This window comes from Peromyscus maniculatus, chromosome 16 (assembly GCF_049852395.1).
Source record: "Peromyscus maniculatus bairdii isolate BWxNUB_F1_BW_parent chromosome 16, HU_Pman_BW_mat_3.1, whole genome shotgun sequence".
Lineage (NCBI taxonomy): Eukaryota > Metazoa > Chordata > Mammalia > Rodentia > Cricetidae > Peromyscus > Peromyscus maniculatus.
The window spans coordinates 45,791,456-45,817,877 of record NC_134867.1 but is presented as its reverse complement, the minus strand read 5'-3'; the positions used below and the strand labels follow the sequence as shown (position 1 = coordinate 45,817,877).

General features: G+C 42.1%; 1 protein-coding gene across 9 annotated transcripts in view; it reads right to left on the bottom strand.

Annotated features, from left to right (window-relative positions):
* Phactr2 (phosphatase and actin regulator 2) overlaps positions 1-26,422 on the bottom strand; it is a 270,721-nt gene that overhangs the window by 179,814 nt on the left and 64,485 nt on the right. Inside the window, exon 1 of one of the 9 annotated variants that reach the window (XM_076552737.1) lies at positions 5,610-5,757. The exons of the other annotated variants lie outside the window; for them this stretch is intronic. Coding sequence (XP_076408852.1) covers positions 5,610-5,622 — 13 coding nt within the window. The 5' untranslated portion in view covers positions 5,623-5,757. Of the gene's footprint in view, positions 1-5,609; positions 5,758-26,422 lie in introns of those variants that run through there. 9 annotated transcript variants of the gene reach the window in all.

Genomic DNA, 26,422 nt, shown 5'->3' with positions numbered 1-26,422 from the left:
ATCTTGTGGAAGTACTTAGCAACTCGTGGAACGAGTATAAAATGGAATATTATTCATGCTTGTTCCCCTGCTTTGTCGCCCAAGTGCGTGCTTGTTGCTTTCTTTCCCTATCATTTCCAGCGGTTCCTTTTGACTGAAACCACTTGACCAGCCTTCCTACTTCATCTTGTGGATATAGAAAATGTAGAGTTTATTATGCTGTTGTAAAGTGAGAGTTTGCAAAAGGAGGGGAGGGGGAAACAAGCATTGAGAACCAATTCCAATGGTCTGAAAACAAAAAGAAGAAGGCTTCTTTTTGAGACACTTTCTCTGCTGCTGTACACACTTGGCCAAGCTTACCAATTTATCCTCGGGAGGTCAAAGCCACTCTACAGTTAAAACGAAAACTAGGAAGAACACTGAGTGTCATCCTTAGAGCACTTAGCATTTTAACATAAGCCTATTTCCACTTTTTGAAGTTTTCTTTTAAAGAGCAGTGATTTCTACAATAATATAAGCATCTAGCAAACAAATGTCCCCAAAAGTAGATTTATCCAGCACTCATTATTTTTGCTTAGAAAAGTATTTTTACGCGGACCCTGGGTGTTCTTAAAAATACTCATTTACAGAAATATAAAATGCTGAAATAACACAGTGGTCTTTTTGATAAATTACAGTGGTAACCCATCTGTTTCACCGTAAATAGCATGTATAATAAAGCGTTGAGGATTTCGGTCAGCAGGGAAGGGGTAGACTTGTAGGCACAGGGTCCTGAATGTGGTCCTCACCACTCAGAAATGAAACACTAAGGACAATAAAGTGATCAGTAATAAATAAAAGGAGTCTTTCAGAGAGGAAAAAATGTATTTCTTTTTTGAAAAATCTGTGTTAAATTTGCATGGTTTATTAGGATAACTGTAACTATTACAGTCCCTTACATCAAGACTGATAACCTCCCAACCAAGTGTGCACTCATAGGCACATATGAAAAGTATTTACAAATGTATGTGTGTATGTGTGTGAGAGAGAGAGATACATTCATATGTTGTATACATATGTTCTATGCTTGTATGCTATATTTCTACAAAGTATCATGACTAGCAAAATTACAGAAAATAATAGATCAATACTACTGCACTAGGAGATTAGAGGAAGAAGATAAACATGTCAAATATGGTTTGCAAACAAAGCAAAATGTCTTAGGAGGCATTCTCTTTCAAAATACTTGAACTCTCATGGGGAGTTTACCCCTCTAGTCACTCTACTCCTGATGAAACAGTACCTTTGATTGTTCGGACACGTTGGTATGAGAGCCTTCTAAAGTAAATTCTCCTGTTTAAAAATTTGAGTTTTAAACCTGCTTAAAATAAAATGTCTTTGTGTTTACATCTTCTCATAGAACAGTCTGGCCCTTATCCAAATTATTTTAGGCCTTAGGGGCATTTTCCCACCGTGGGTCTGGTCTTCTTTCCATCTAGGTTGAAAAGACAAAGCCTTTGAAAGTCTCTTTACTCTATAGCCCCCTATGGGATCTGCCACAGGCAGGGGGTGGGGGTGGGAGCCAGTATTAAGTGTTCATGGGGTCACTGGGCTGAAGATATACACATTTAAATATACATTTAAATAGGTAGAAAACCCAAACAAACCAACTACCCTGCTTTATCTCAAATCCATAGTTAATAAAGAATCCCCTTCCCTCCGTGTGTGTGTGTGTGTGTGTGTGTGTGTGTGTGTGTGTGTGTGTAAATCTTCCATCTACCTTGAACTTCTATGGCTGACACAGGAGGTGTTTTTAATTCAACAGTTCCAAAATAGGATTTGCCACCTTTTCCTTAAAATGTATTCTGTGTTCATAGTGTCAGACTATTAGATTCTCAAACTAGAAACCCCAAAGTTCTCCTTTGACTAGGTGAGCCCTGCCTACGTACACACTCAGCATGCTCTATGATGCACATCCAATGCACCCCTCTACCTCATCCCCACGGAGCCACCCACATCAATTTCCAATTATACACTTGGGCCAGTCACCTGACTGCTCTCGTTGCTTGCTTTTCCACATTGCCACTTGCATTTCTTCTAAAGCCAGATATTTGCTAGAACAGATATTTGCTCACAAAGGCAGCCTGCTTCCGTTCTCTGATGACTCTCTAAACAGCATAGGCCGGCCACCGCGGCAAAAGCTTTTCGAGGGTTATCTGCTTTTCTCTTCATTCCAATCCTACGAGATGGGGAGATGGACTGTCATCTCTTAGAGATGGGAGATGGAAGCAAATGAAGTTTCTATCACTCGTTCATTGTCCCCAGGGTGACAGAATCATTCAATACATGTGTATTATGACTGGGTGTTCTTGATGGCTCTGTTGTGAACCTTCCTCAGTCTACCTCAGACTAGCCCTCCTAGTTCTTTGGCAAGGAAATCAAAGACAGTAGATGTGATTCAGAGATTGTACACCAAGGGTCAAAAACCTTTGAGCCAAAAAATATAAGGCAAAAGGCCAAGGGCTCTCAGCAGCTGTTGCTTCCTCTCTCAGTCACAGCACCTTTTAAAATCCATACAATGTGAATAAAATATATTGATTTCAAGCAAGGAAAATGAGCCCAATAGACGGGAAAGGACAGTTTACAATACTGTGGAATGACATTGTTTTGGATATTCACCATTCTCTACTCATCATCAATACCTCAACCTCTTTTCAAGAGTCACTTATGAGAACCTCTTGAGGAACCGAGGCAAGAAATGGCAGAGGGACACAAACACACCAGTGCAGTGACTTGGACTGTACGTGTGGCCATCGGTTAGTAACTATAAAAGGCCACCTCTCTGAGGTTGTGAAACTTCAAAGAAGAAAATACTGTAGAATTGTTAAAAAAAAAAAAAAAAAAAAAAAAAAAAGATTGTGGGTTGCTGAGAGTGTCCTGACATAGTCCATATACATAGTTTGATAAATATTTCATTGTTATTCCAGGAAAAGCTTTTAAAGGAAGACCTAAGCCAGCAATAATGGAGAAGGGATGTCTCCTTCCCCTGAGCTGGTGGGAACGTTCTTGGCTCTGCTCTGAAGAGAAGACTGGATCCCAAAGGCAACGTCTCTGAGAAGCTCATGCCTCACCCAAAGGGACAGAATCCCCTCTGGTGGCTCTTTTCCTTGTTGGACAACAGAAGCCACATGAAAATATCTCTGATGTGGTATTCTGATTGATCGGAAGAAATCGAAGGCATTTAGCTCGTGCAGCCCCATTCTTGTGTTCCTGCCTAAGGATTACGCAAGTCCCGAGCAGGGGGGAAGGGGACTTGCTGGAAGGGGCTGTGGCTACTTCAGGAAGAAACTGATGGTCCAACTGTCAGGATGGAGTTCAGCTTCAAATGGTGGGGCTCAGAGAGTCACCACTGAAATCCACTTCTGATTATAGAGATAGATGCAAATATTCAACAGCACTCTTTTATTTAAATGAGACTGGAGATGCTTCAATGCTCCAAGGGAACTGGGCCACTTGGCATCATGTTAAAGACAGCTAGGCTTTGAGTTTTGGGGGGGGGTTGTTTTTGGTCACTTACCAACTCATCTTAAATGCCATTCTTATAGCGAATACAGTTTATCAGAGTGTGTGTAGGTAACTGATGTTTACCTAGTCCCTCTGCATGACTGGTGCTTACATCACCCAAGAAACAATGACTATGCAAAGTCATCACTGATGGATTATTTTTGAACTTTCCAAATAGTATCACTGAAAGTCTGTCTTTCTGCCGAAAAGCATGCATTCCTATCCTGGGGATTGCACCTAAAACTGGAAATAACACAGACATCTCTGTTTTAAGAGTCACTTTCCAGAGTACATTAGTACGCGTGAAACTTGTCAAGAGCACAGGTATTTTGTTAGTGGCATTTAGTTACACAAACAAATATAGCTAGAAATGATCTAAAAACACTCATTTCCCCAAAGCTAGTTAGCTAAGAAAGAAATAATCAGCCTTCACCATTTTGAAGCCTCCAAAAAGGCTGCTCCAGGATGCTGCTTCTTGAATTTTTCTTAAATGGCCTTTAAAATAAATATATGAGTCAGTTCAGAAGGGCATTTACTGAATTAAAGTGATGATTCTGCCGGGACGTCAGCGTAATTAATTGTGGGTGGTTGAAGTTTTAGAAGAGGCTAAATTAAGGATGCTAGCTTGTCTGTTTATTTATTTGTTTGTTTGTTTATTTTTACTCACTTCTCTACTGTAATCAGAGAAGTTTCTGGTTGGTCTTCAGAATGTGCCATGTCATAGACTGGCAGACCCTGGAGAGTTCATGCCAAGCTCTACAGCACCATGTCATAACCAAAGTGGAGCTACAGGTATACGCAGGAATCCAGCCTGCCTGTTACTAAACACACACACACACACACACACACACACACACACACACACACGCATGCACATATGCACACACACGCATACACATACACACACACACACACACACACACACACACACACACCTCCTCTTCTTTTATTTCTTCCACCCCCCTCCCCCTAGGATTTTCATTCCTGATAGTATACTACTCTAATTTATTTAAATTTGTTCAGTGTCCACGTCAGAATGATTGTAATGAGTGGTTTCAGCCTGGCAAGCTACTCTATCAAAGGCAGCAGCATATACTGCCTTCAAAAATCTCGGCACGTCTAAACTACCTACACAGATGACCGAAACTGATCAATTTCCTAACAAACCCGTTTACCACCAGGGGGGTGGTCTTGGGGTACAGCATATATCAAAAACAGTGAATCCTCTCAGGAGAGCACCCAGAGTTCCAGGCGCTGCAGACACCACCATCCAGTCAGAACACCAAGTGACTGACCTACTGAGTTTCAGAGGGGAGCTAATCCAGAGCATAACTGGGGGTGGGGGGTCAGAAAATGGGAACAATCCCACAGCATGCAGCTTCTCAAAGTTCTCTATAGCAAAGAAAGACCAAAAACTTCTCCCTGAGAAGTGAAGCTTTTAATTAGTTAATTAATTAATTAAGATTAATTAGCTAAAATACTTCCCCAGTTATGTTTGTGTAGCTGTCATGCAAAGACAGTATAAACAAACACTCTTTTAAAAGATAAATGACAGGCTGATACCTAATGTCTGCATTCTTGTATTAAAATATCAAAGCACACAGCAACATATTTGACAATGTGTTCTAATAGGATAAAAGCATCAGACCAAATAATTCTTAAGTTATTACACAGTGAATATTACAATGTTTCCAAAAATCTATCAACTCTAATATTAGCTCCAAGTCCCTTCTGCCATCCCTTAGCAATACTTTTGTCATTAACTATATGCATTTTTTGCACCTACTGTGCTCAGTACAAAAGATCAAACACCACATTTCCTGAAGCCTAAATTAAAATAGCAGGGTAGTCTTCAAAAAAAGGGTGACCGTGGCATGGGAATCTATGTCCCCAATTTCTAAACTGCAAAGCAAACACTGATTTCCTTGTGGTCCATGCACCATCAGGGTTAATGTACTGCATGCCTCCCAATCTGGAACAGTAAAGTCCAGAATTCTAGCTACAAATAGGGAAGGATGCATGCTGCAGAGGATGTGGGCTGCAGAGGAAGCCAGCAGCTAGGAAGAATTCGGGCTGGTTTGACCTACCGGCTTTGTCCATGTCTCAGGAGTGGCGAGTCGGGTCCTGCAGCTGGCAGCCTGGAAGCCCTGGCTCTTGTGACTAACGGAGCACCCTGCCCTTATACTGATTATCAGCCCTTGCTGGCACACTGAGCACACTTCACGCACTGTCTGCAGGAGCCACCGCCAGGAAATTTATATCTCCAAGGATGACAAACAGCCATTAGCTCCATTACAGGCTGATTAAGAGAGACTGAGCCTATCAAGTGGGTACTTGAGTCCCCCGGGGTTTCCACCTCTGTTCTAAGCAAAGGAGGAAAAGAAAGAAAGAAAGAAAAAGAAAATGCTTGCAATGTTGAATGTGCTGCACGTTTAGGGGGAAAAAAAAAGTGCACATGCTATGCAAAAACACACTGCTTTCCAAAAGATGCCAGAGCCAACAGGAACAGGAAGAGGCACGGATAACTGAAAGGTAACAAGGAATCCCCCCAAATACTACAATAAAGGATCCTTTCTTGGGGGGTTAGACCAAGTGGGCTTCAATCCTTATCACTAATATCACAGGAAGACTGGATAACTTTTCCATTTAAGAGTATAAAGTGTTTTGGTTGTTGTTGGGGGGCAGGGAGAGGCAGATAAAATATTTAAATGCATTGCTGTTCGATTTTGGTGGTTTTTTTTTTTTATTACAACTAATTTCCATATTCCTGCTCAGAATTTTTATCCACCTGTCCTCACAGCAAAATATACAGGAAATTCACTAATGAAACTAATGATAGGAGACATCTGCCAAAAGAGGTCAGGAGGGAGATTGGACTGGATCTCGCCCTCCGCAGCCGTCTGAGCAGTGGACACCCGAGGGTCAGAGGAGAGGCATTGATGAAAACCTGGCAAGCCACTGCACTTCGTTTCTGCAATTTGGCTGTGTAAACAAGACCCTCGAAACTGCTTATGATATGAGAGTGCAGGGACCTGCAGGGTCCTGAAGAAATCACATACCAGGCCATGTGGCTGCAATCATACGAGATCCCGGAGCCCAAACAACTCTGTCTTCTGCATTTTGTCAGGTATAGCAAGACGATTTACAATGACCTCATTTGATCTACAGTGCAATAAATACACACTACAGCAGGACTCTGGGGGATTGTTGTTCTGAAAGGGTTAAAAAAAAAAAAAAAGTCCAAGAGCCGGTGATGTGGCTCAGGTGGTGGAGTGCTTGCTTAGCCTGCATGGAAGCCTGAGTTCTAAGCTCAGGTCATCAGAAAAGCAGTGTGGTGATGCACACCTGTAACCCCAATACTTGAGAAGCAGAGATCGGGGTGCCAAACCTCAACGTCACTCTCAGGTACACAGTAAGAAAAAAAAGCAAAAAAAATCTCTGGTATTACCGTTGCCTATGGTTGTTCAATCACAAAGGGGAGTTATTTATATCCCTGGAACTCCCAGATGACAAACCACTTACAAATTCTTCAGTCCTCCATTGCAACTGAGATTAATGACTTGTGTTTTCCCCTATAAATTCAGACATTCCTAAAGATGCTAGGTCCTTTCACAGGATAAGCCAAATACTGCACTCATGCCTATCACTGTCAACTCTGAAAAGCTACGTTTCTCAGCGATTCTGCCCTCGCCTTACACTGCTCTTACATGCTGACCTCCCAAGGCATCCCAGACAATACAAGCAAAAGTATGGGCAACCTAGAGAGACTTCTAGAAAGAACAGAACTATCACTCAGTGGCTCTCCTAAACACCACACTACTTACAAGCCACACTCCGGATACTGGATCCCATCTCCCTGTAGCAGCCACTGGTCCCCCAGTGATGCTTTATCCCTATTAATTTTAATTCTGTCACATGATTCCCAAGATTTATCAGGCCATGAATTAAAATAAAAATGGTTTTATATTGTATGTTTTTCTTTTTAAAGAAAAGCATGGCTCCCAGAAAACTGAAATCACTGTGGTCTCCACACCTCATCAACTTGCCCTGATTAAGATGTGACAGCCGCCCAGACTGTCATCAGCACAAAATCTAGGGCAAACTAACTATTTTTGAGGGGAAAAAAGAGAGAGGAATTAGCAGAGACATAAGAAGAGAAAAACACATCCTTAAGTCTGAAGTCTTGGCAAGAGGTAGCTGGACATCATCAATGGAAAGTCCTTATCGCCCAACACACATACCATTATACTGTCTTGGTTCATGGTTCAAAAATTTAAGTCTTGGTTCCCCTTCTTGCTGTACCTCACCTCTAAATGACAAATGGGTTGTATTCTGAATGTTTGTTTTGTTGGCTGTTTGAAATGCACTTTAAAATACTAATCACATTCCTTGGACAACCCAATAAATACTCATTGGTGTGATTTATCTCAGACCCACAAGCCCTTATGTGCAGTTTAAAAATGTGTAAAGTTCTGGAAAATATGATTCCTGTTTAAGTTTCCCAACCTGATTGAATACAATTTAAAATCTTTATTTCATTCAGAGTGAATGAGCATGTTTTTCCACAGCAATTTGATTGCTACTGTTTATATGAATCCACTCAGACTATACTGAGGATAATCCACTTCTGTATAGTATACTCTTTTTACACTATCTTTCTTTAAAAAAAAAAGCATGAATTCAGAAATACAGTTGGCACCTAAGGTTTCAGATTAGGAAAGGACTATAATCCTCCAGTACATTTTTGCAGCTCAAAAATATATATATATTGGTGATAGATAGGTTGATTGGCTTGATTTAAGCATACAACATCATGTAGATACATCACAACATCACATCCTGCTTCATAAGTATATATAGTGTGATATACTTAGTTTATCAATTTAAGAGCACTGAAAAAAATCTTTAAAAATGAAATAGGAGGTAAAACTCAATCCTTTAACTTGTTTTGCTACAAGACCCCTTCAATATATTAAGAAACTCACTTTCTCCTGTCCTCCTCTGCTAATCTCCCAAACCATCCCAGGTAATGCCAGATGAGCCATACAGGGAGACTTCTATTAGTGAGTGTCCACTGTGAACCAGGCTCTGCATGTAAGTTGTATGCAGGACCCAGAATCTCATCTCTCTGTGCCAGCCACTGTTACCCCAATGACTTTTTCTCTGTCCTTGCACAGCACCAGAAAGACCATGTAACAAGAAAACAGTACAGATCAATTTTCCACTATCCTCAAGCCACAGGGAGAATCCCTCCTTCCATTGATTTAATTCAGAAGCGTATCTACCGTGTTTTAGCTGAGGAGTGTGTGGGTATAAAATGCTCACTGGGAGCTTTACATTGTCCCAGAGACGCTGTGTGGCACAGAAACCGCACTGATCTGCCTACAAAAATCTCTATTATGTTTCTAACTAGGAGTTTAGTTCCTGTCTTTATTAACCCTCCCATATGTACAGTTTCCAGCTTGCTTAGAATAGCTCGTTTGAAGCTGGAGGTAATTTGGACCACCTGCACCCACAGCACCCTCAAAGCTACGCCACCTTCAGAAAGAGGGTTACGACCCTCACCATCTGGTTTCCTTCTCTCTTATAAAGAATGTTTGGAGAAGGTTGTTTAAAAGATGTTTGACAACATACAGAAAGGGAGGAAACACTTGCAATCTATACATCTGACAAGGGGTTAACATCCAAAATACACAAGGAACCCCAAAAAGCTGAAGAGCAAAATATCCCCCAAATAATCCGATGTTAAAAGGAGGCAAAAGATGTGAATAGACAGACATTTGCAAAGCAAGACATACAAATGGCCAACACATATGCGAGCGAAATGATCAACATTGCCAACCATCAGAGAGATCCATGTCAAAACCACGAGACATCACTTCACTCTAGTTAGAATTGCTGTTACCAAAAAAGACAAACATGTTGGCAAGGGAATAAAGAGAAAAATTGGGCCTCTTATACGCTTTTGATGGAAATGTAAATTACTACAGCTATGGAAAACAATGTAGAGTTTTTTTTGTTTTTTTTTTTTCTTTTAAAGCTGACTAAAAATAGAACTTCCAGATGATCCAACAACCACACTATTGCTTGTGTATATAAAGAAGACAATGAAATCAATCTATTGAAGAGGCATCTGCATGCCCATGTTTACTCCAGAATATTTGTGGTACCTGAGCTGCGGAACCAACCCCAGGGCGGCGGGGCGGGGGGGGGGGGGGGGCATCAGTGTGAGGTAGTAAATGCATGGCTGGGTGTCAGTGGTCCATTAAAAATAAAACGTGAAATCCTGTCATTTATGACAATACATCCAGGAGCTGTTAAGTGGAGCAGGCCAGGAAGAAGAGACCAATGTTGCGTGAGCTCACCCACTTATGGAACCATAGACAAAGACAACAGTGGCTAGCAGATACCAGGAAGAGGGGGAAAGGGAGAAGAGAAGAGCTTGGGCAGCAGAAGGACAAGTCCCAGTGTGTCAGCACACAGAAGGTGACAGCACTTTCCAATAGTGTCCTGCAGATGGCTAGCAGAAAAGAATTTGAATGCTCTCACCCCCACCCACCCACAATGACAATGATCTGAGGGGACAGACCAACCAGTTACCCTGACTGATCATTACAAAATGTACCGAGGCAACCCAATAGGACATTGTAACCACGTGTCCTAGTCTGCCTTCTGTACCTGTGATCAAACACTGCCCCCAAGACAAGTTGGGGAAGAAAGGGTTTATTCCATCTTACACCTCTGTGTCCCACTCCATCATCCAGGTAAGCCAAGGCAGGAACTCAAGGCAGGAGCCTGAAGGCGAGAACTGAATCATAGACCAAGGAGGAACACTGCTTCCTTTCATGACTTGTTCAGCTTGCTTTCTTATATACTCTAAGACCACCTGCCCACAGCTGGCACCGCCCACAGTGGGATGGGACCTTTCACGCCAATCATTAATCATGAAAACACACCACATATATACCCACAAACCCACCGGACAGGGGCAATTCTTCAGCTGAGGCCCCCCTCTTCCCACGCGACTCTAGCTTGTGTCAAACTGACAAACGGATGTAGACGATTAATTTTTAAAAATCGAATACAAATTCACACTTTACAGTAACAAACAACAGGAAATGTTTGTGACTCCAAGCTTGTTCAACTCAGATAACAACAGCCAAGGCCAGTGATACCCTGGGCCTTCAACAGCATCAACGTGAACATTTTTATTATAGCTTTCTTTATGAAACTCTCTTTTAGTGGGGCTGGAGGAAAGGCTCGGGGGTTAGGAGAGCTGGACGAGCAATCACGGGGACCGGAATTTGGATCTCAGAGCCCTCCTTAACTCCAGCTCAATTGATTGCTGAGTCTTGCTACGCTCCAGCCTAGCTGAGAAAACGTTAGCCTCAGATTCAGGGAGGGAGCCTGCTTCAAAAGAACAGGTGGAAAGTCATAGGGGAGAATATCCAAGCCCCTCTTCTAGGCTCCACATGCATGCACAGACTTGATTTGGTTGCCTATAAAGTTATGCAGGCTTCACTAATCACAATGAAATTTGTGGTTCTGGGGCTTGAACTTAGGGTCACTCACATATGCTTTACGGTTAAACTGTATCTCAGTCCTTTGTATCATTTCTTAAGTTTCCTAATAAATGTCTTCCCTGCTTGCCAGGTGGCAGGGAGAGGGTCCCAGGGAGGAATTGGGGACAGTAATGCTCTGCAATTTGGAGTCTTGGGGTATAGTCAGGGCAGTTCAAATGGATGCTGTGGACAGCTAAAGCCAGAGACACATTTCCAAGGGGCAGCTCAGTTCTTGACTCTCAGGTTAGAAATATCACACTTCAGCGGATGCACAGGAGTCCTCCACAAAGCCAGACTCTCCCTTACCATGGAAAATTTAAGAGGATAAATTGCTCAAGTCCATTCTGTTGCTTGTCCTCTCTCTCCCAACAGCTCCTGCCCCACAGCTCCTGGACACGAACAAACGAAGCTCAGTCTATTTGGCTACTTGACCTTTTCACGTTCTGATTTTTCCAAAGATATATATTTTTAAAATGTGCTGGAATATCAACTTCCCATGAGAAAGATTGCTCCCAGCTCCTCTAGAAACAGATTTTGCTGGGAATCTGTTCTGAAGGCATCTTGGCCACTATTTTACAAAAACAACTATAAGACATCATTTTGATAAGCCAAGTACTTGGGTTTATAACTCTCCTAAGACTAACACAAATCCCTGACCTATTAACAGACAAACAAATCCCTGGAAAAAAGAAATACACACAAGAAAGTTCTGTCATAATCTTTCCAGGAGGGTCTGAGCTTAAGCATTTGCCTGATACTTCAGTGTCTGGATTTTAGACAGTACAGATGTGGCATGCCTGTGTTTTGGGTTATTTTGAGTAGTCTCCTTTGGAGATTTCCCTGCAGATGAAGGGTGTCTTTGGGGATTGCTGAATAGATTGCTGACATTCATTTCTCTCGTTTTATCAATGGCATTTCATGTGTCTTCCGGTCCCACATAACATCTTTTCAAAAAAAACTCTCTTTGACAGTTTCATACACGTACATAGCATATTTAGATTATGTTTGGCACTGATAGGCTCTCCTACCACCACCCCACTCCTGCTGACCCCCTCCTCTTCCAACTAGTTTTCTTCCTATTTTGTATCTTTTGCTTTGTTTTGTTTTGTTTTTGAGACAGTGTTTCTCTGCGTAGCCCTGGCTGTCCTGGAGCTCACTCTATAATCCAGACTGGCCTCGAACTCAGAGATCCTCCTGTGTCTGCCTCCCAAGTGCTGGGGTTAAAGGAGTGTGCCACCACTGCCCAGTTATCATCGTTTTTTTTTTTTAAGGCAGTATCTCCTGTAGCTCAGGATGGCATTAAACTCTCCACTCTTGACTTTGAACTGAAGATTTTCCTACCTCTACTTCCTGAGTATCGGGATTAAAGGCCTTCAGCACCATGCCCTGCTTTATGAGACGCTGGGGATCAAAGCCACCTTGTGCGAAAGAGATTGACCTCTGTACACATGCAAATGCATGTATACATATACACATGCAAATGCATGTATACACATGCACCCACATCAAGAGCACATGCACATCAAAAGTTTTAAAATCTTAACACTAAGCCCTGAGACTGTATTGTTTTCTAGGTCTTGCTGACGTTTTACCTGTCAGTCACTGCCATGTGGCAAAGTAGAGACTTTTTGTTCAAGACATTTTGGTAAATCCATGCTGGATATCATTCCAGTGCTCTAGATACAGAGAAATGGTGTGAAAAATATTACACAAGTCATTTTCAAGTGGGCTCAAGAGCTCAACAACCATTTTCCTGGGTTAGGAAAGAGTCCAAAGCTCCATGCAGTGGGCAGTGTGTTTCCAGAGTCCAGCTGTGCTTAATATGCTGTCGCAGGCGAGCTGAAGGCCAATGCTCAGTTCCACCATAGTGATGGGTTTTAAAGATGGCCATGTGAGAAAGGTGGCGGCGCCAGGGCCCGCCTCAGCAGACCGCTTGACTGACTCAAGAGACAAAGTTGAAAAGTCCACAGCTTTGTAAGGCCACAATGAAAAGCTAAGTTCTCAAACTGAGAATTATGAAGTTTCATGCTGATAAATGCGGCATCAACATTATCCCCTCAAAATACAGTAGGCATCCAAAAGTGTCATGAGAAAACCTGACTAGACTGAGGGACAGAAGGACAGGATGGAAGTGACTTCAATACCATAAAACAATTCAAAGACAAGGGAGAGAGGTAAAATCCAATTAGGTGAACCAAAAATGAATAAAGTAGCCGAATTATGAAACACAGCCAAAGGTCACATCCTAATGGGACATGGCCATTGGACAATCTTGTCCATGTACAAATGTTACACAGTGCGCTTAAACACTCCTAGAGGTGGAGGTCAAGCATAGAATGAAGCCCTGGTTCAGTCAAAAGACATGTGAAGCCCTAGACAGATGAGGATGCTTCTAGAGGAATGTGGCATTCTCTTGACACTGAGTATGTTTCACAAGTGGAAAGCACATGCACAAAAGTATCAATAAATAATGGTGGGGTGAATGTATAAACCAGTGACATAGTCACTCATCATCATCAGGTATTACATACTGAACGTAACCATAGAGATTATGCTTCTCCATGAAGGACAGCATAGTGGTTCCATTTATAGCAGCATCACTGCACACACACAGGAGCACTGTATTGTGCTAGGACATTACAATGGCGATAATGGGACCAGACAATAGAAACAGGATAATGGAAAATCTTCAGCATCCTTACCATCTTAGGGGACCACTCAGCGCTAGGCATGTCATCAATTGAAACAGTGTCCTTGTGTCGTACCTGACTATATCTTACTACTGCTAATACTAAAATGAAAAAGTCACATGATTTTATTGTTGATGACGAATTCCATGTTACAGAAGGAGGTGATAAGGGTGTCGATCAAGAGATAAATGGTATCTATAAAAATAATCAGGTATGAAAAATAAATAGGGAACAAGGAAGAGGAATGAAATTTAGGCCAATATAGACTTCTCCTGAATCATTTTAGATGCCCGAAGAAAAGATGTTCCAAGAATCCTTTATGCCATCCACTTACCCATATTGTTATGCATTATCAAATTATTACATAGCTACTGATACAAAGACTAAAAATGACTATAGGATATGCAGTACCTTACTAAAATGGAAAGAAAGCCAAAAGGTACTGTATGAAAAAAAAAAACCACAGTTAAACAAGCTAAGAGAATGTATTGTTATATATTGACTGTGCAGTGATAATTTCACAATTAACAAAAAATGAGTAAAAGAAAACAAGGTGAATGAGTCCTGTTAGTACATGTATAGCCACATATATGTGTATAGATAGATAGATAGATAGATAAAGTTATACATACCTATATATATCCACATAAAAGTAAAATTGTATAAATACAGCAAAATAAGAAAGTTCAAAGTTTCAAAAGCAAATAACTTTTTAATAACTTTAGATTTGGACATAATAGGTAGTTTTAGATTTTAAGTTAGAACAATTTATGGTTCTGTATCATCTTGAAAATTTGGAGTATCTACTAAAAGAAAGGTAATAATTTGGTGGCATTGAACAGTTGTCTCTAGGTATCAGAGAAAAGACTTGGTGGACAAAGTCCAGCAAGACTGATAACCTGAGGATGATCCTTGAGACCCACGAAAAAGTGGTCAAGAGAACATTGACTTCATAGTGCTATCCTCTGACCTCCACATGCACGCCAACACACACAAATAAATAAAATATGATAACTATACCCCCCAACACACACAAATAAATAAAATATGAAAACTAAAATCCCCTCTAGCATGGGTGGAATGTGTATCAAAGAGCAGAACAAAATGATTCACCGCTGTGAAGAAATACTATAAAAGAACATCTGTTAACATTTATTTTTATGTAAAGATAAGAAACAGGCAGAGGGTGTAGCTTGCTGTTAGAATGCTTATCTCCCATGTGTGAGACCCTGAGTCCTTCCCCAGCTCAATAGATAGATAGATAGATAGATAGATAGATAGATAGATAGATAGATAGATAGATAGATAGATAGATAGATAGATAGAAGGATGGATGGATAGATAAATGCAAGAAAATAATAAGCTATTAAGCAACAGTAATATTTAACCTACAGATTTCCTTGACATCTCCACCTTGTCCATCTACCAGACTTACAACTTGCTGAACAGAGTTCTATTCATGGGGTTGACACAAATAAGGATACAGATTTTGTGATCTAGATGGAAAGGCTTTAATGAATTTTGATGGATTTCCAACCCATTAACTAAGATGCCAGAAGAATCAACACACACATTGATTGGCTTTAAGAACAACCACGGACAAAAGAGGACAAGGCATTCACTGGCTGAGTTTTCACCAAGTGTTATCCACAAAGATCCATAGGATTCACTGGACCCAGACAATGGTGCACTTCTTCAATGACATATCTTTCTACTCTGTCATTTAAAAGAAGAAGAAAAAACAGATACCAAAATCAACTTATTATGAGCCTATTCATGAACTTGCTATTTTGTGCATCATTGCATCATTAGACCAAGATTTTAAAACATTATGCTATTTATTGCCCTCATTCAAAAAGTAAGAATTTCTACCAATAAAAAAATGTCTTAGTCATGCACTATACTTTCATTTTTGAAATGTCCATCTCATCCTGAGCTTGGCTTTCAAGGTGTTCTATTTTTGTGCTGTATAATATACATGATGCATACCAGACAATGTAACTTTTTAATTTATATATACACATGTATATTGAGAGAGCATGATGGTTTCTGTAATAATTACAGCAGTGCCCCACTTACTGGCTATCTGTAGTATCAATTCATTCTATCAAAATTTTTTTTGTTCTCACTTTGTTCATTCATTCATTCATTCATTCATTCTAGATCCACTGACATGACCATCAATAAAGTCCATGTGTCTTTCTGCTGGTCAACAAACTCTCTGGCACATTTACTCCCCTACTCAGTTACTAGATAGCATTTCTCCCTTCCTCCCTCCCTTCCTCTCTCCCTCCCTTGAAATTATTCTCTTTTCTCTGAAACCTTTCCTAGATAGCAGGAAACACAAGAATCTTCCATTACTCCATTTCTACCCATTACCACACAAAGTATAATTACTACTTTGTGCATTTGCACTGACATTTTATTAAGTCTCTATTGTTTTATTTTCTGAAACAGGGTATTATGTATCCAGACTGGCCTTGACCTTTCTATGTAGCTAATGATGTCTTCAAATCTCTTATCCTCCTGTCTCTACCTCCCCAGTGCTGAGGTTATAAGCACAAACCACCATGCCTACTTTTTTTTTTTTTTTTTTTTTTTTTTTTTTTTTTTGCAGTGTTAAGGATTGAACCCAAAGTCTCCTGCATGTTAGACAAGTACTCCAACTGAGCCTACAGCCGCAGGCTCTATTTCAAGTTTTATTCTTTCTGTTCCTTGGTATACTTTTCCCGGATGATAGGACCCCAAAGGACAACATTGTCTTCATTATTCTACAGCAGAGGAAGAGAATATCATTGGCTCTGGGTTAGAATGCTCATTCTATGAAAAGCTGAGTACTCTTGTGCTGAAGGACCCTGGCACCAAGATTAACTTGGGGTGATCAGTCTCAGCTGCGCTGCCTAAGCCTCGGTTTACTTACTGCATTACCTCAACACTCCACGTCTCGTCACTCCTCTGTGCTCCAAATCATACTTCTCAGAAGGGAGATGCATTAGTTAGTGTTTCTATGGCTGTGAAGAGGCTTACATCCTCAGAGGTCTGGTCCATGACCATCATCATGATGCAACATGGTGGCATGCAGGCAGACATGGTATTGGAGAAGTAGCTGAGTGTCCTACATCTTGCAGGTAAGAGGAAGTGAACTAAGATACTGGGAGGGATCTTGAGCATATATGAGACGTCAAAGCCCACCTCCACAGTGACACACTTCCTCTAACAAGACCACACCTATTCCAACAAGGCCACACCTCCTAATAGTGCCACTCCCTTTGGGGGCCATTTCTTTCAAACCACCATGGGGTGTGGCCGAGGAGGGGGGGCTTAAGACCTGGAATGTATAAGTGCTCGCTCTCTTGGCTACCTCGTGGTCTTTGATGCTAGATGCTGATGCTGCAGATCAAGGCAGAGTTCTTCAGAGAACGACGTTGGACTGTGCCTCACCCCTCCTGGATCCCTTGACCAACTCCCTTATGCTTGTTGTGAGTTAACCCAAAATAAACCCCTTTGATTATCAGATAAACTCCATGGAACTGCCTTATTACAAGTTCAAATCTTCAAGACCCATATAAGGCTCGGTATAGTACTACATGTCTGTAATCCCAATGATCCCAGAGTACCTATGGTAAAATCAGAAATGGAGACAGGAGAATAATCCCTAGAACCTCAAGGGCTAGTTGCCTGATGCATGCAGTGGTGAACAAGGGACCCCATCTCAAACAAAGTGTAAGGCAAGGGTCAATACCCTAAATTGTCCCCTGACATTCACACAGAGCTGTGGGGTGCACACATATGCATCAACACAAACACACAAATGAAAAAAAAAAATAAGATCTAGATTCAAACTCAGATCCAATCCACCAAAGCATCTTCATTTGTAATGTCCATCTACATTAGCAGAGCCAGAAGCAGCAAGACTCAATGTATGAGCCCAACTTCTTATAAAACTTCTGAATTAACTGAATTCCTAGTTTCAGCGTGAAAAAACTTGTTTTAAAACTGTACGTTTTGGGCTGGAGAGATGGCTCAGAGGTTAAGAACACTGACTGTTCTTACAGAGGTCCTGAGTTCAATTCCCAGCACCCACATGGTGGCTCACAACCATCTGTCATGAGATTTGGCTCCCTCTTCTGGCATGTGATACATGCAAACAGAACATTGTATACATAATAAATAAATAAATCTAAAAAAACCTGTATGTTTCTCTCTCAATTTGACAAGTAAATGTTTAAGGCTAATTTTTTCATGTCTTAGCAAAAATAACCACAACAAAAATCTCTTGGTCTTCAACAGCATTCAATGGTCTTGGTGTGAAAACAACCATGTGCTGTGGAATAATTTTTCTGTACACTGTGAAAATTTGTTGCTCTCATTGTTAATAAAAGGCTGATTGGAGCCGGGCATTGGTGGCGCACGCCTTTAATCCCAGCACTCGGGAGGCAGAGCCAGGCGGATCTCTGTGAGTTCGAGGCCAGCCTGGGCTACCAAGTGAGCTCCAGGAAAGGCGCAAAGCTACACAGAGAAACCCTGTTTCGAAAAACCAAAAAAAAAAAAAAAAAAAAAAAGGCTGATTGGCTGATAGTTAGGCAGGGTTTGGGGGGCAGTAAGAATGCTGGGAATAAGAAGGGCAGAGTCAGAGGAGCCATGAAAGATGCAAAAGGAATTAAGATGAATGTCCTGTGTTGAAAGAAGGTACCACCACGTGGCAGAGGATAGATAAGAAATATGGGTTAATTTAAGTCACAAGAGTTAGTTGGTTACAAATCTAAGCTGTAGCTGAGCATTTATAATTAATATTAAGTCTCCACGTCAGTTATTTGGGAACTGGCGGGCGGGAAAGAAAGGTCCTTCTACAACCATGGTGGGACTTCTTCGCTGCACCAATTCAAGCCTCCTTCTAAATTCCAGAAGACATCAGCATTTTAAGATTGTTTCTGAAGGAAGTCTAAATCATAAATCTATAAGCCAAAGCACAACGGTGCATGCTTGCTATTATCCAGATCAATGTATGTATCACTCTAAGGATTTTTAAAAATAGTTTTCAGAAACTTGACATACACCTTTTTTTCTATGGCCAGTTTTCAAAAACTTATTGAATCGGCAGCAATTCAACCACGTCACAGCAAATGTAAAAGACAGCCTCTGTCTGATGTGAGCTGGGTAAGTGCCCAAAAAAGAGAGCTCTTGGTCCTATCGATCAGTCAAAAGGGTGGACTAATGCCTAGAGGACAATGACAGCTGCATGGGGGAGTCTACTCTTACAAACCAGTGAACAAGGGCAGAAAACTGCTCTTAAAAATCTGCCCCAGAAATAAACAGCTTAAGCAAGTTATCTCTGCAAGCTACCATTAGTGAATCCACCACAATGTTTTTGCTTTAGTTAGTGAGTTCACCTCATGCATTCACTTCACTGTGGCCAAATTCATGACAGGAAACCTAGGGGAGGAAGGGTTTCTTCTGGCTCAGAGTTGAGTGAAGTCCAGTCTATCACATCAGGGAAGGTGGTAAGCATACTGACAGGAATGTGAGGTGGCTGGTCACATCCCATCCCAAGTCAGAAAGCAGAGAGACAAGAAGGCTGGTGTGCGGCCCACTTTTTCCTTTGCATTCAGTGGCGTGGGACTCCAGCCCTATGAGATGGTACCACCCACACTCGGGGTAGATCTTCCCTCCTCAGGAAAATGCCAGGAAACTCTTTCACAGTCACACCCACACAAAGGTGTGCCTCATTAAAGCTTTAAGTGTCCGCTAATCTAATCAAACTAATCAACGCATCAACCAAGGGGCTGACAAGTTTCTCCCAACTGATGGATGGGTGGACTGGCTGGGACAGTGTTCTACCCATGGTCACTAAAGGAATGTTCTCCAGTATGTTATTAAAAAAAAAGGGGGAGCAAGAACGGGGCACCTTGGCTTGTGCTTGTCATGTTACCACTCGGGAAAGTGAGATGAGAAGGTCATTTGAGTCTGATAGGTAGAAACCATCTTTGGCAATACAGTGTCACCACATCTTAAGAAAAAAGAAAAAAGAAAGGAAGTGGGAGAAAGGGTCAGACTGTTGTTTTCTCAATCTGATAATTAAAGGTTGCCAACTTTCAGTCTACTCAAATGTGAGCCCCTGATGAGGTCATTTGAACAGGCCGTATAGGGAAAGCTTTCTGTAAGGCATATGCTCTTCCAGAGTTTCACAGAGTCCCCGCTGCTCCTTGTCTTATTCAGGCTGTAGACATCCACACGGCCTGCCTGGCTCCCAAGAGCATTTAGCTCAAGGCAGTGGAACACACTACCAGCCCCTTAGGTCCCATCCAGCCCCCTTGGTTCTATAAAGACCGGTTGGTATGAATTCCTGTATGCAGGGAAAGATAGGAGGAACTAAATCAGTTCTTCAAGAGCCTTTCCTACACTTAACACCATCTTGCAACCAAAAGTGTTCTTGGCGTGGGATCTGTCCGGGATTCATCAAACAAGGTACTCTTGGGCTCTGAGTGACTGAACTTCAAACAGAAGAACATTCCTTGATTGATGAGGAGTGTGTTAGTGGGGGTGGTTTCTTATTACATTCAGGTTGGCTTCCTCTACTCTAATACAGACCACGAAAGCAGGAATCTTCTCATTCTTCCTCATAACCCCGAGCATATTATTGAATGTGGCATGATGGCTTTTGGAATGAATGAGTGAGTGGGTCAGTGCTGGGCAGGCCAATATACACAGTGATATAAGCAGGGTTATTCTTTCGGTTATGTCAGCAGCAAGAAAATCCTTAAAGTGCCGAAAGTATACCTTTCCTCTTTTCTTTCATCAGTTTCTCCCTGACCTTCTCAAAGAGTCCAGGGATGGTCTAGTTTCCACCCACATCTCAGAGGTCAAAGTGTGTATTAAAATTAAGCCTTCACATTCATTGGGGGGAAATAATCATTTGTCACCCTTGTGATTTTATCTCCTTATCTGGGCACCCATTGGAGAAGAAAATAAGAGGTGACTCAAGTCTTTCCTTATTAGCAGAGGACCCTTAGGAGCCAAGTTCTGAGTAGGCAAAGGGCAAATTGTTCTATGGAAGCCAGGGTGAGTACCGATCTACGTTCAACTGATGAACTCATCTACTGTGCACACTATGCACACCACTTAACTTGACACGGTTAACAGTGAGCATCAGTACCAGCATCTCCATAAACGTGTCTGGAGAAATAACATGCAAATGTCTCTGAGGCTGGTAAGATCTAGTGAAGCTACCAAGGTGGTCTTTGGATAACACTCAAGAGCTATAGAAGAAAAGGGAGTCAGTATCTGCATCTGATATGCAGAATGAGACATGTTTTGGCTAACATTCAAGGTTTCACCAGGCTCTAACATACCACGAGGGACTTGTTGTTCTTAGAGAAGCTTAGCCTTCCTCTGCTGGCTTTCTCTATCTAGTTCATGGTTCTGCTCTCAGATTGTTTCTGCCAATGTCTTCTCATCAGTATCAGTTTACGGTTGCTGCTGTAACAAAGTATTACACAGTTACCAGCTTAAAGCACCTTCAACTCACTCTTTTTTTAAAAAAAAAAAACAAAAAACAAAAAAACATTTGTTTACTTTTATGGGTATGGATAGGTTTTATCTGTGTATATGCATGTGTACCTCATGCAAGCCTGATGCTAACCTTGGAGGTTACATGAGGGCATCAGATTTCCTGGAACTGGAGTTATGGATGATTGTGAGCCATCATCCATTGTGGGTACTGGAAACTGAATCCTGGTCCTCTGGGAGAACAGCTAGGATTTTTAACCACTGAGGCATTGCTCCAGTCCCTCAGCTCATTCATGCAGAAATATAAAATGAGTCTTAATGGGCTAAAATTGAGGTGTTGATGGGCTGGGGTCTTCTTGGAGGCACCAATGTTGTCTCTTCCTGTGTAGAAACCGTTGCATTCAATTGCTTGCAACCTCTTTACACCAAAGCTTGCCTCCATGGTCATGTGGATTTCTCCTCTTTTGGTTTCCTTGTCTCCATCTTATAAATACTCCTGTATTTTTATTGATATCAACTGAATAATCCAGGATAATTTCCTGAATTCCATGCCCAAGAGTTGACCATACTTTCAGTTCCTTTTTAACATATAAAATAACGTATTTCCAAATCTAGAGTCTATGATGTTGGAGACTTATTCAATCTACCACATCTTATCAAGTCAACTTAAAATTTTATTATTATTATTATTATTATTTATTATTATGTGTTCAAGAACATGCATATGAACATGCCATGGCATGCATATGAGGTCAAAGGACAACTTTGTGGAGTCAGTTTTCTCCTTATACCTGGAGCTGAGGTCACCAGGGTTACAAAGAAATCACCTCTATCCACTGATCCATCTCACTGGCCCCTCATGCCAACTTTTAAGAAGATCCTTCTCTCCAGGAACAAGCACAGGGCAGCCCAAATCCTCACAGTTGCTTTCATAGGGGCGCCTGAGTTTTTGTGTACTGGGAACCAGATAGAAGATATGGTTGATGGTAGCCAGGGTTATGGAAGGGCACTGAGTAGTGAGTAGTGAGGTTTGAGCTGGCCATGAAAGAGTGTGTAGTGAGAATCTAGGAGAATTCCAGTAACACAGAATGGCAGTGTAGTAGACACGGGAGACTTCACAGAATCAAGCTTCATACAGCGTTCAAAAACCTGGCTCTAGGATGCCCCTACAGCTAACACCAACAGTATTGAGGCCAATGACAAACATTCAAAAAACATTTTAACAAGAACTGAAGTGCAACCGTATGTAAAGAGAGGGCTGTTGCTGGGGGCTGGGGGGCGCGTCCCTCTAACCCTCTTGCAGCTGGCTGTTTGCCAGGAAAAACACAACTGAAGAGAAATGCAAGAATCCAGAGAAAGTCAAAACTAAACTACAAAGATACCATGTGCTACACCTCCTGTCCCAAACTAGTGATCCTGCCTTGGGCATGAGGATGATGGCGAGTGGGGAGTTTATGTTCTGGATGGTGGCTCGTGGGAGCAGCCACATTCAGCCATTTCGTGAAAAGGCATGGTCTTCACCAGCCACTGGGAAGCCAGTGTCAGGTTTCAGAGCAACTGCGGGAGTTAACGCAGCAAAGGGGCTGATGTGTCCTGGAAGAAAGCAAGCCAGGAAAACAGAAGAGTTATTTCTCTGACTTCCGGACGGCTCGGGTGAGCAACTGTCTCCCTGGAAAGAATTCCCGCTCCTCTTTTACAATGGGGCAGAAGGCTCTTCCATGGTCTGGGGACCGGTGACTTGAGGAGGGAATATATATGATATATTCCAGGAGGAGGAGAAAGGAAAATCCAGAGCATCATAAAGAATGGTGTTGGCTCGACATGCACCCTGGGAGCACAAGTCCAGGAAGGGAGGAAGGAGAGCAGGGTTGACAGCAGGAGAATTGGTGCCCCCAGCCACAGGGCAGAGGGCAGGATTGTGGGTCTGCCAATTGAGTTCATGGGATCTGCAGTCAGATCTGTGAAGCCTTAGCAACAGCCACACAGTTGGAGGCTGGGATTTTTGACTGAGGGGTTTGGTGTTTCGAAAATAACCCCTCACTGCCTGCTACATTATCCACTTAGAAACACGCCATGTTGGGCTGGAGAGATGGCTCAGCTGTCAAAGGCTAGGCTCACAACCAAAAATATAAGAAACACGCCATGTTAAGTGTTCATCAATGATGCCCTGCTTAGAATCTAAAGACACAAACAGGTAAGACAGCCCTTTCCTGGTACAGCTCAGGCAAAGGGGAGTCCCAGCAACACAAATATCAAAAAATAAGCCCAAGAAAGGATGCTCATCTCAACTCACAAAGGGGTCATGGTCTTGAAAGACACTGTACCATGAGAACTGAAAAGAGATAGAAACTCACAGATCTGGCTTTCTGAGTCCAGGAAAGTATTTTCCATAACTAGTTTTTTGGTTTTGGTTTTGGTTTTTTGAGACAGGGTTCCTCTGTGTAACAGCCCTAACTGTCCTGGAACTTACTCTGTAGACTAGACTGGCCTCAAACTCAGAGATCTGCCTGGCTCTGCCTCCCGAGTGCTGCGATTAAAGACGTGCACCACCACCACCCCGCTTCATAGTCAGTTTTAAAGGGCCAAATACCAAGATTCAATGGCCAGAGATGTACACAGATGTTGAGAAGGAGTTTGTAATTCATCTGAGATAGATGAATGACTTATATAGCTTCAAAGCTAGAGATTGTTTAACATTGATGCAGCTCTAGGAACAGAATAATTCTCAAATACTCGTTTATCTTGAAAGTCCTTTTTTAAAAGCCCCCAGTTGATACTGCTTATAATTAGAAATAGTCTATGCCAAAGGAAAGCTCGGGAATCTTAACAGGAACAAACTCTTCCCTGAGTGAATCCACCTCTATCCCACCCACTTGGTGGACTGGAAGGGAGCAGGAAGAGGTTACAGAATGAATGTTAAAACAGTCCCACCAGCATGGGATGATTCACCCAGTGTGTTTATCTTAGGGTGGCTAAATTAGGTAGAACATTCGGGTATTGTTCCGTTTCTTTATTCCAACAGCATTCTTTCTCTTTTTGAAATCAATAACAACAAAACACCACTAGTCTTTGTCATTGAAAAGGTTCCAATAGGGACCAGAATTTATTCCAGGGCTCTGTTCTCTTGAAATCGGGGGGGGGGGGGGGGGGGAAGCAGGGGGGGATGGGAGATATTTACATCTGTAACATAAAATGTGGGTATCAAAATAAAGAACATGGCATGGCAGGAAGCTGCTTTTTTTTAATCATGAATTTATCAAGGCTCATCTTACAGCATGTACTCTGAAAGTCTCAATTAAAAATATGTTGGATCATCAGTCATTTGAGTCTGGAAACATTTAAATAATTAAGCTGCAAACCCAGGCCACTCTAGTGAGTGCTCATGACTGTGGAGATGTCCCAGGTTTGTTCCCCTCTGTGGGCTTGAAAGAGTATCTCCGAGCCAAGTAAACGTGGCCCATGGGCCTACATTTTAGCTCCATGCGTGGGCTAGAAGTTACCTTAGCATTCCAGCCAGGCCTCTGTAGCCTGCCGCTCACATTTTCCCTCTACCTAGTCAGCCTACTGGGTCATTTGACATACTTACCTTAGTTCATACATATTTTAGTGACCATCATCTAATTGAACTTCTTAATAAAAAAAAACCCTTGTTTCTTGTCCACCTAAATTTTGCCTGAAGTGCGTCACACCTTGGGAAGGTTTCTAAATCTGTTCTTACTATAAAGAGTCTAAAATTGTCTTGCTTCGAAAACCTGATTTTGGAGAAAAAAAAAATGTAACGGAAAACAAGATTGACTTTAGGGAAGTGGTGTTATTCATAAAAATCATTATTTAACCACCTTCACTTCAGAACGTCTGCCTTCGACTGATGTGTTTACATGAAGAAGCTTCGCTAAAACAAACTGATTAGATGGAGGGGAATCCAGTGATGTCAAGCATCCCCACAGGCCTGACTCACTCCCCTGCGCCACTACAGCAGCCAGCAATTCTGACCTGGTTAATGAGAACGAAACGAGGCCAAGTGCTCTGTAGACGCTTAGGCCCAGGCTCTCTGCACATGAGCACAGCTGACTGGCTGCTGGCTCCAGACCAGTGGATGGCAAGCTCCGCAGGATGCCCAAGTGCCAGCCAGGGCAGTCTAGGCAAGGCCAGCAGTGAAGCGGAGCCCAGGCTTACTCCTTGGACTGTAACCAAATCTAGGGCTTCTCCAACTCTACCTCTCTGTGGGCAGTAGTGGCACCAGTCTTCACTCAGGAGAGTGCCACTCAGTCTGTGCCAGGCCCTGTGCACCATGCCATTTTCACTTAGCATGGTCTCGGCTGTTTAAACACAGGGAGTTCAAATCGCATGCTGTTTTGGGTGAGCAGCTGGCAGAAACACAACTGTGTTTCACAAATTAATCCCATCAGTGTTCATTGAGTGTCAATAGAGGCTAGGAATAGAACAGAGGAGAGGCCGGCAGGAGTCAGCCATGAACGTCATCACTGTCAGGAAGACAACACGGATGCAATGTCAATGATTGCGATCAATAATAATGTAGCAAGCAAAACAGACAAGTACAGTGTTCTTTGGCAATGCTACAGCTATGTTAGCATCTCTGGTGGCAGAGATGGTGCAGGGGAAACGTCTGAACAGGAAATGCTATCCAATGTAAGAACACAGAGAGACAGGTATTGTTATAATAGAACTTGTACATCTCCTTTGCTCTGGTGTTTTTTTTATGAGGCTGAGTCTCACCTAGCCTAGGCTGACTTCAAACTCTACATAGCTGAGAATAACCTTGGACTCCTAAGTTTCTTGCCTCCATGTCATACATGCTAGGACTATAGACCTATATACTACCACACTAGGTTTTATGTGGTGCTAGGGACTGAATCTAGAGCTGTGTGTGTGATAAGTACTCTACCAGCTGGACTACAGCTCTAGACCTACATTTGCTTTTTTTACAAGTCTATTAGGATATATGTTGGGAATGGAACCTATGAAAGTGCTCTACCACTAATTTATGGCCAGTTACTATTAGTACTGAGTCGAGAGTCAGTCCTTTTACTTACTTGAAGCAGAAATGAAGAAGAGTCAATAATCTCTAAGACACGCAAGGATGGGTTGATTGACAAGCAGTATCTATGAGCTCAACCTGGC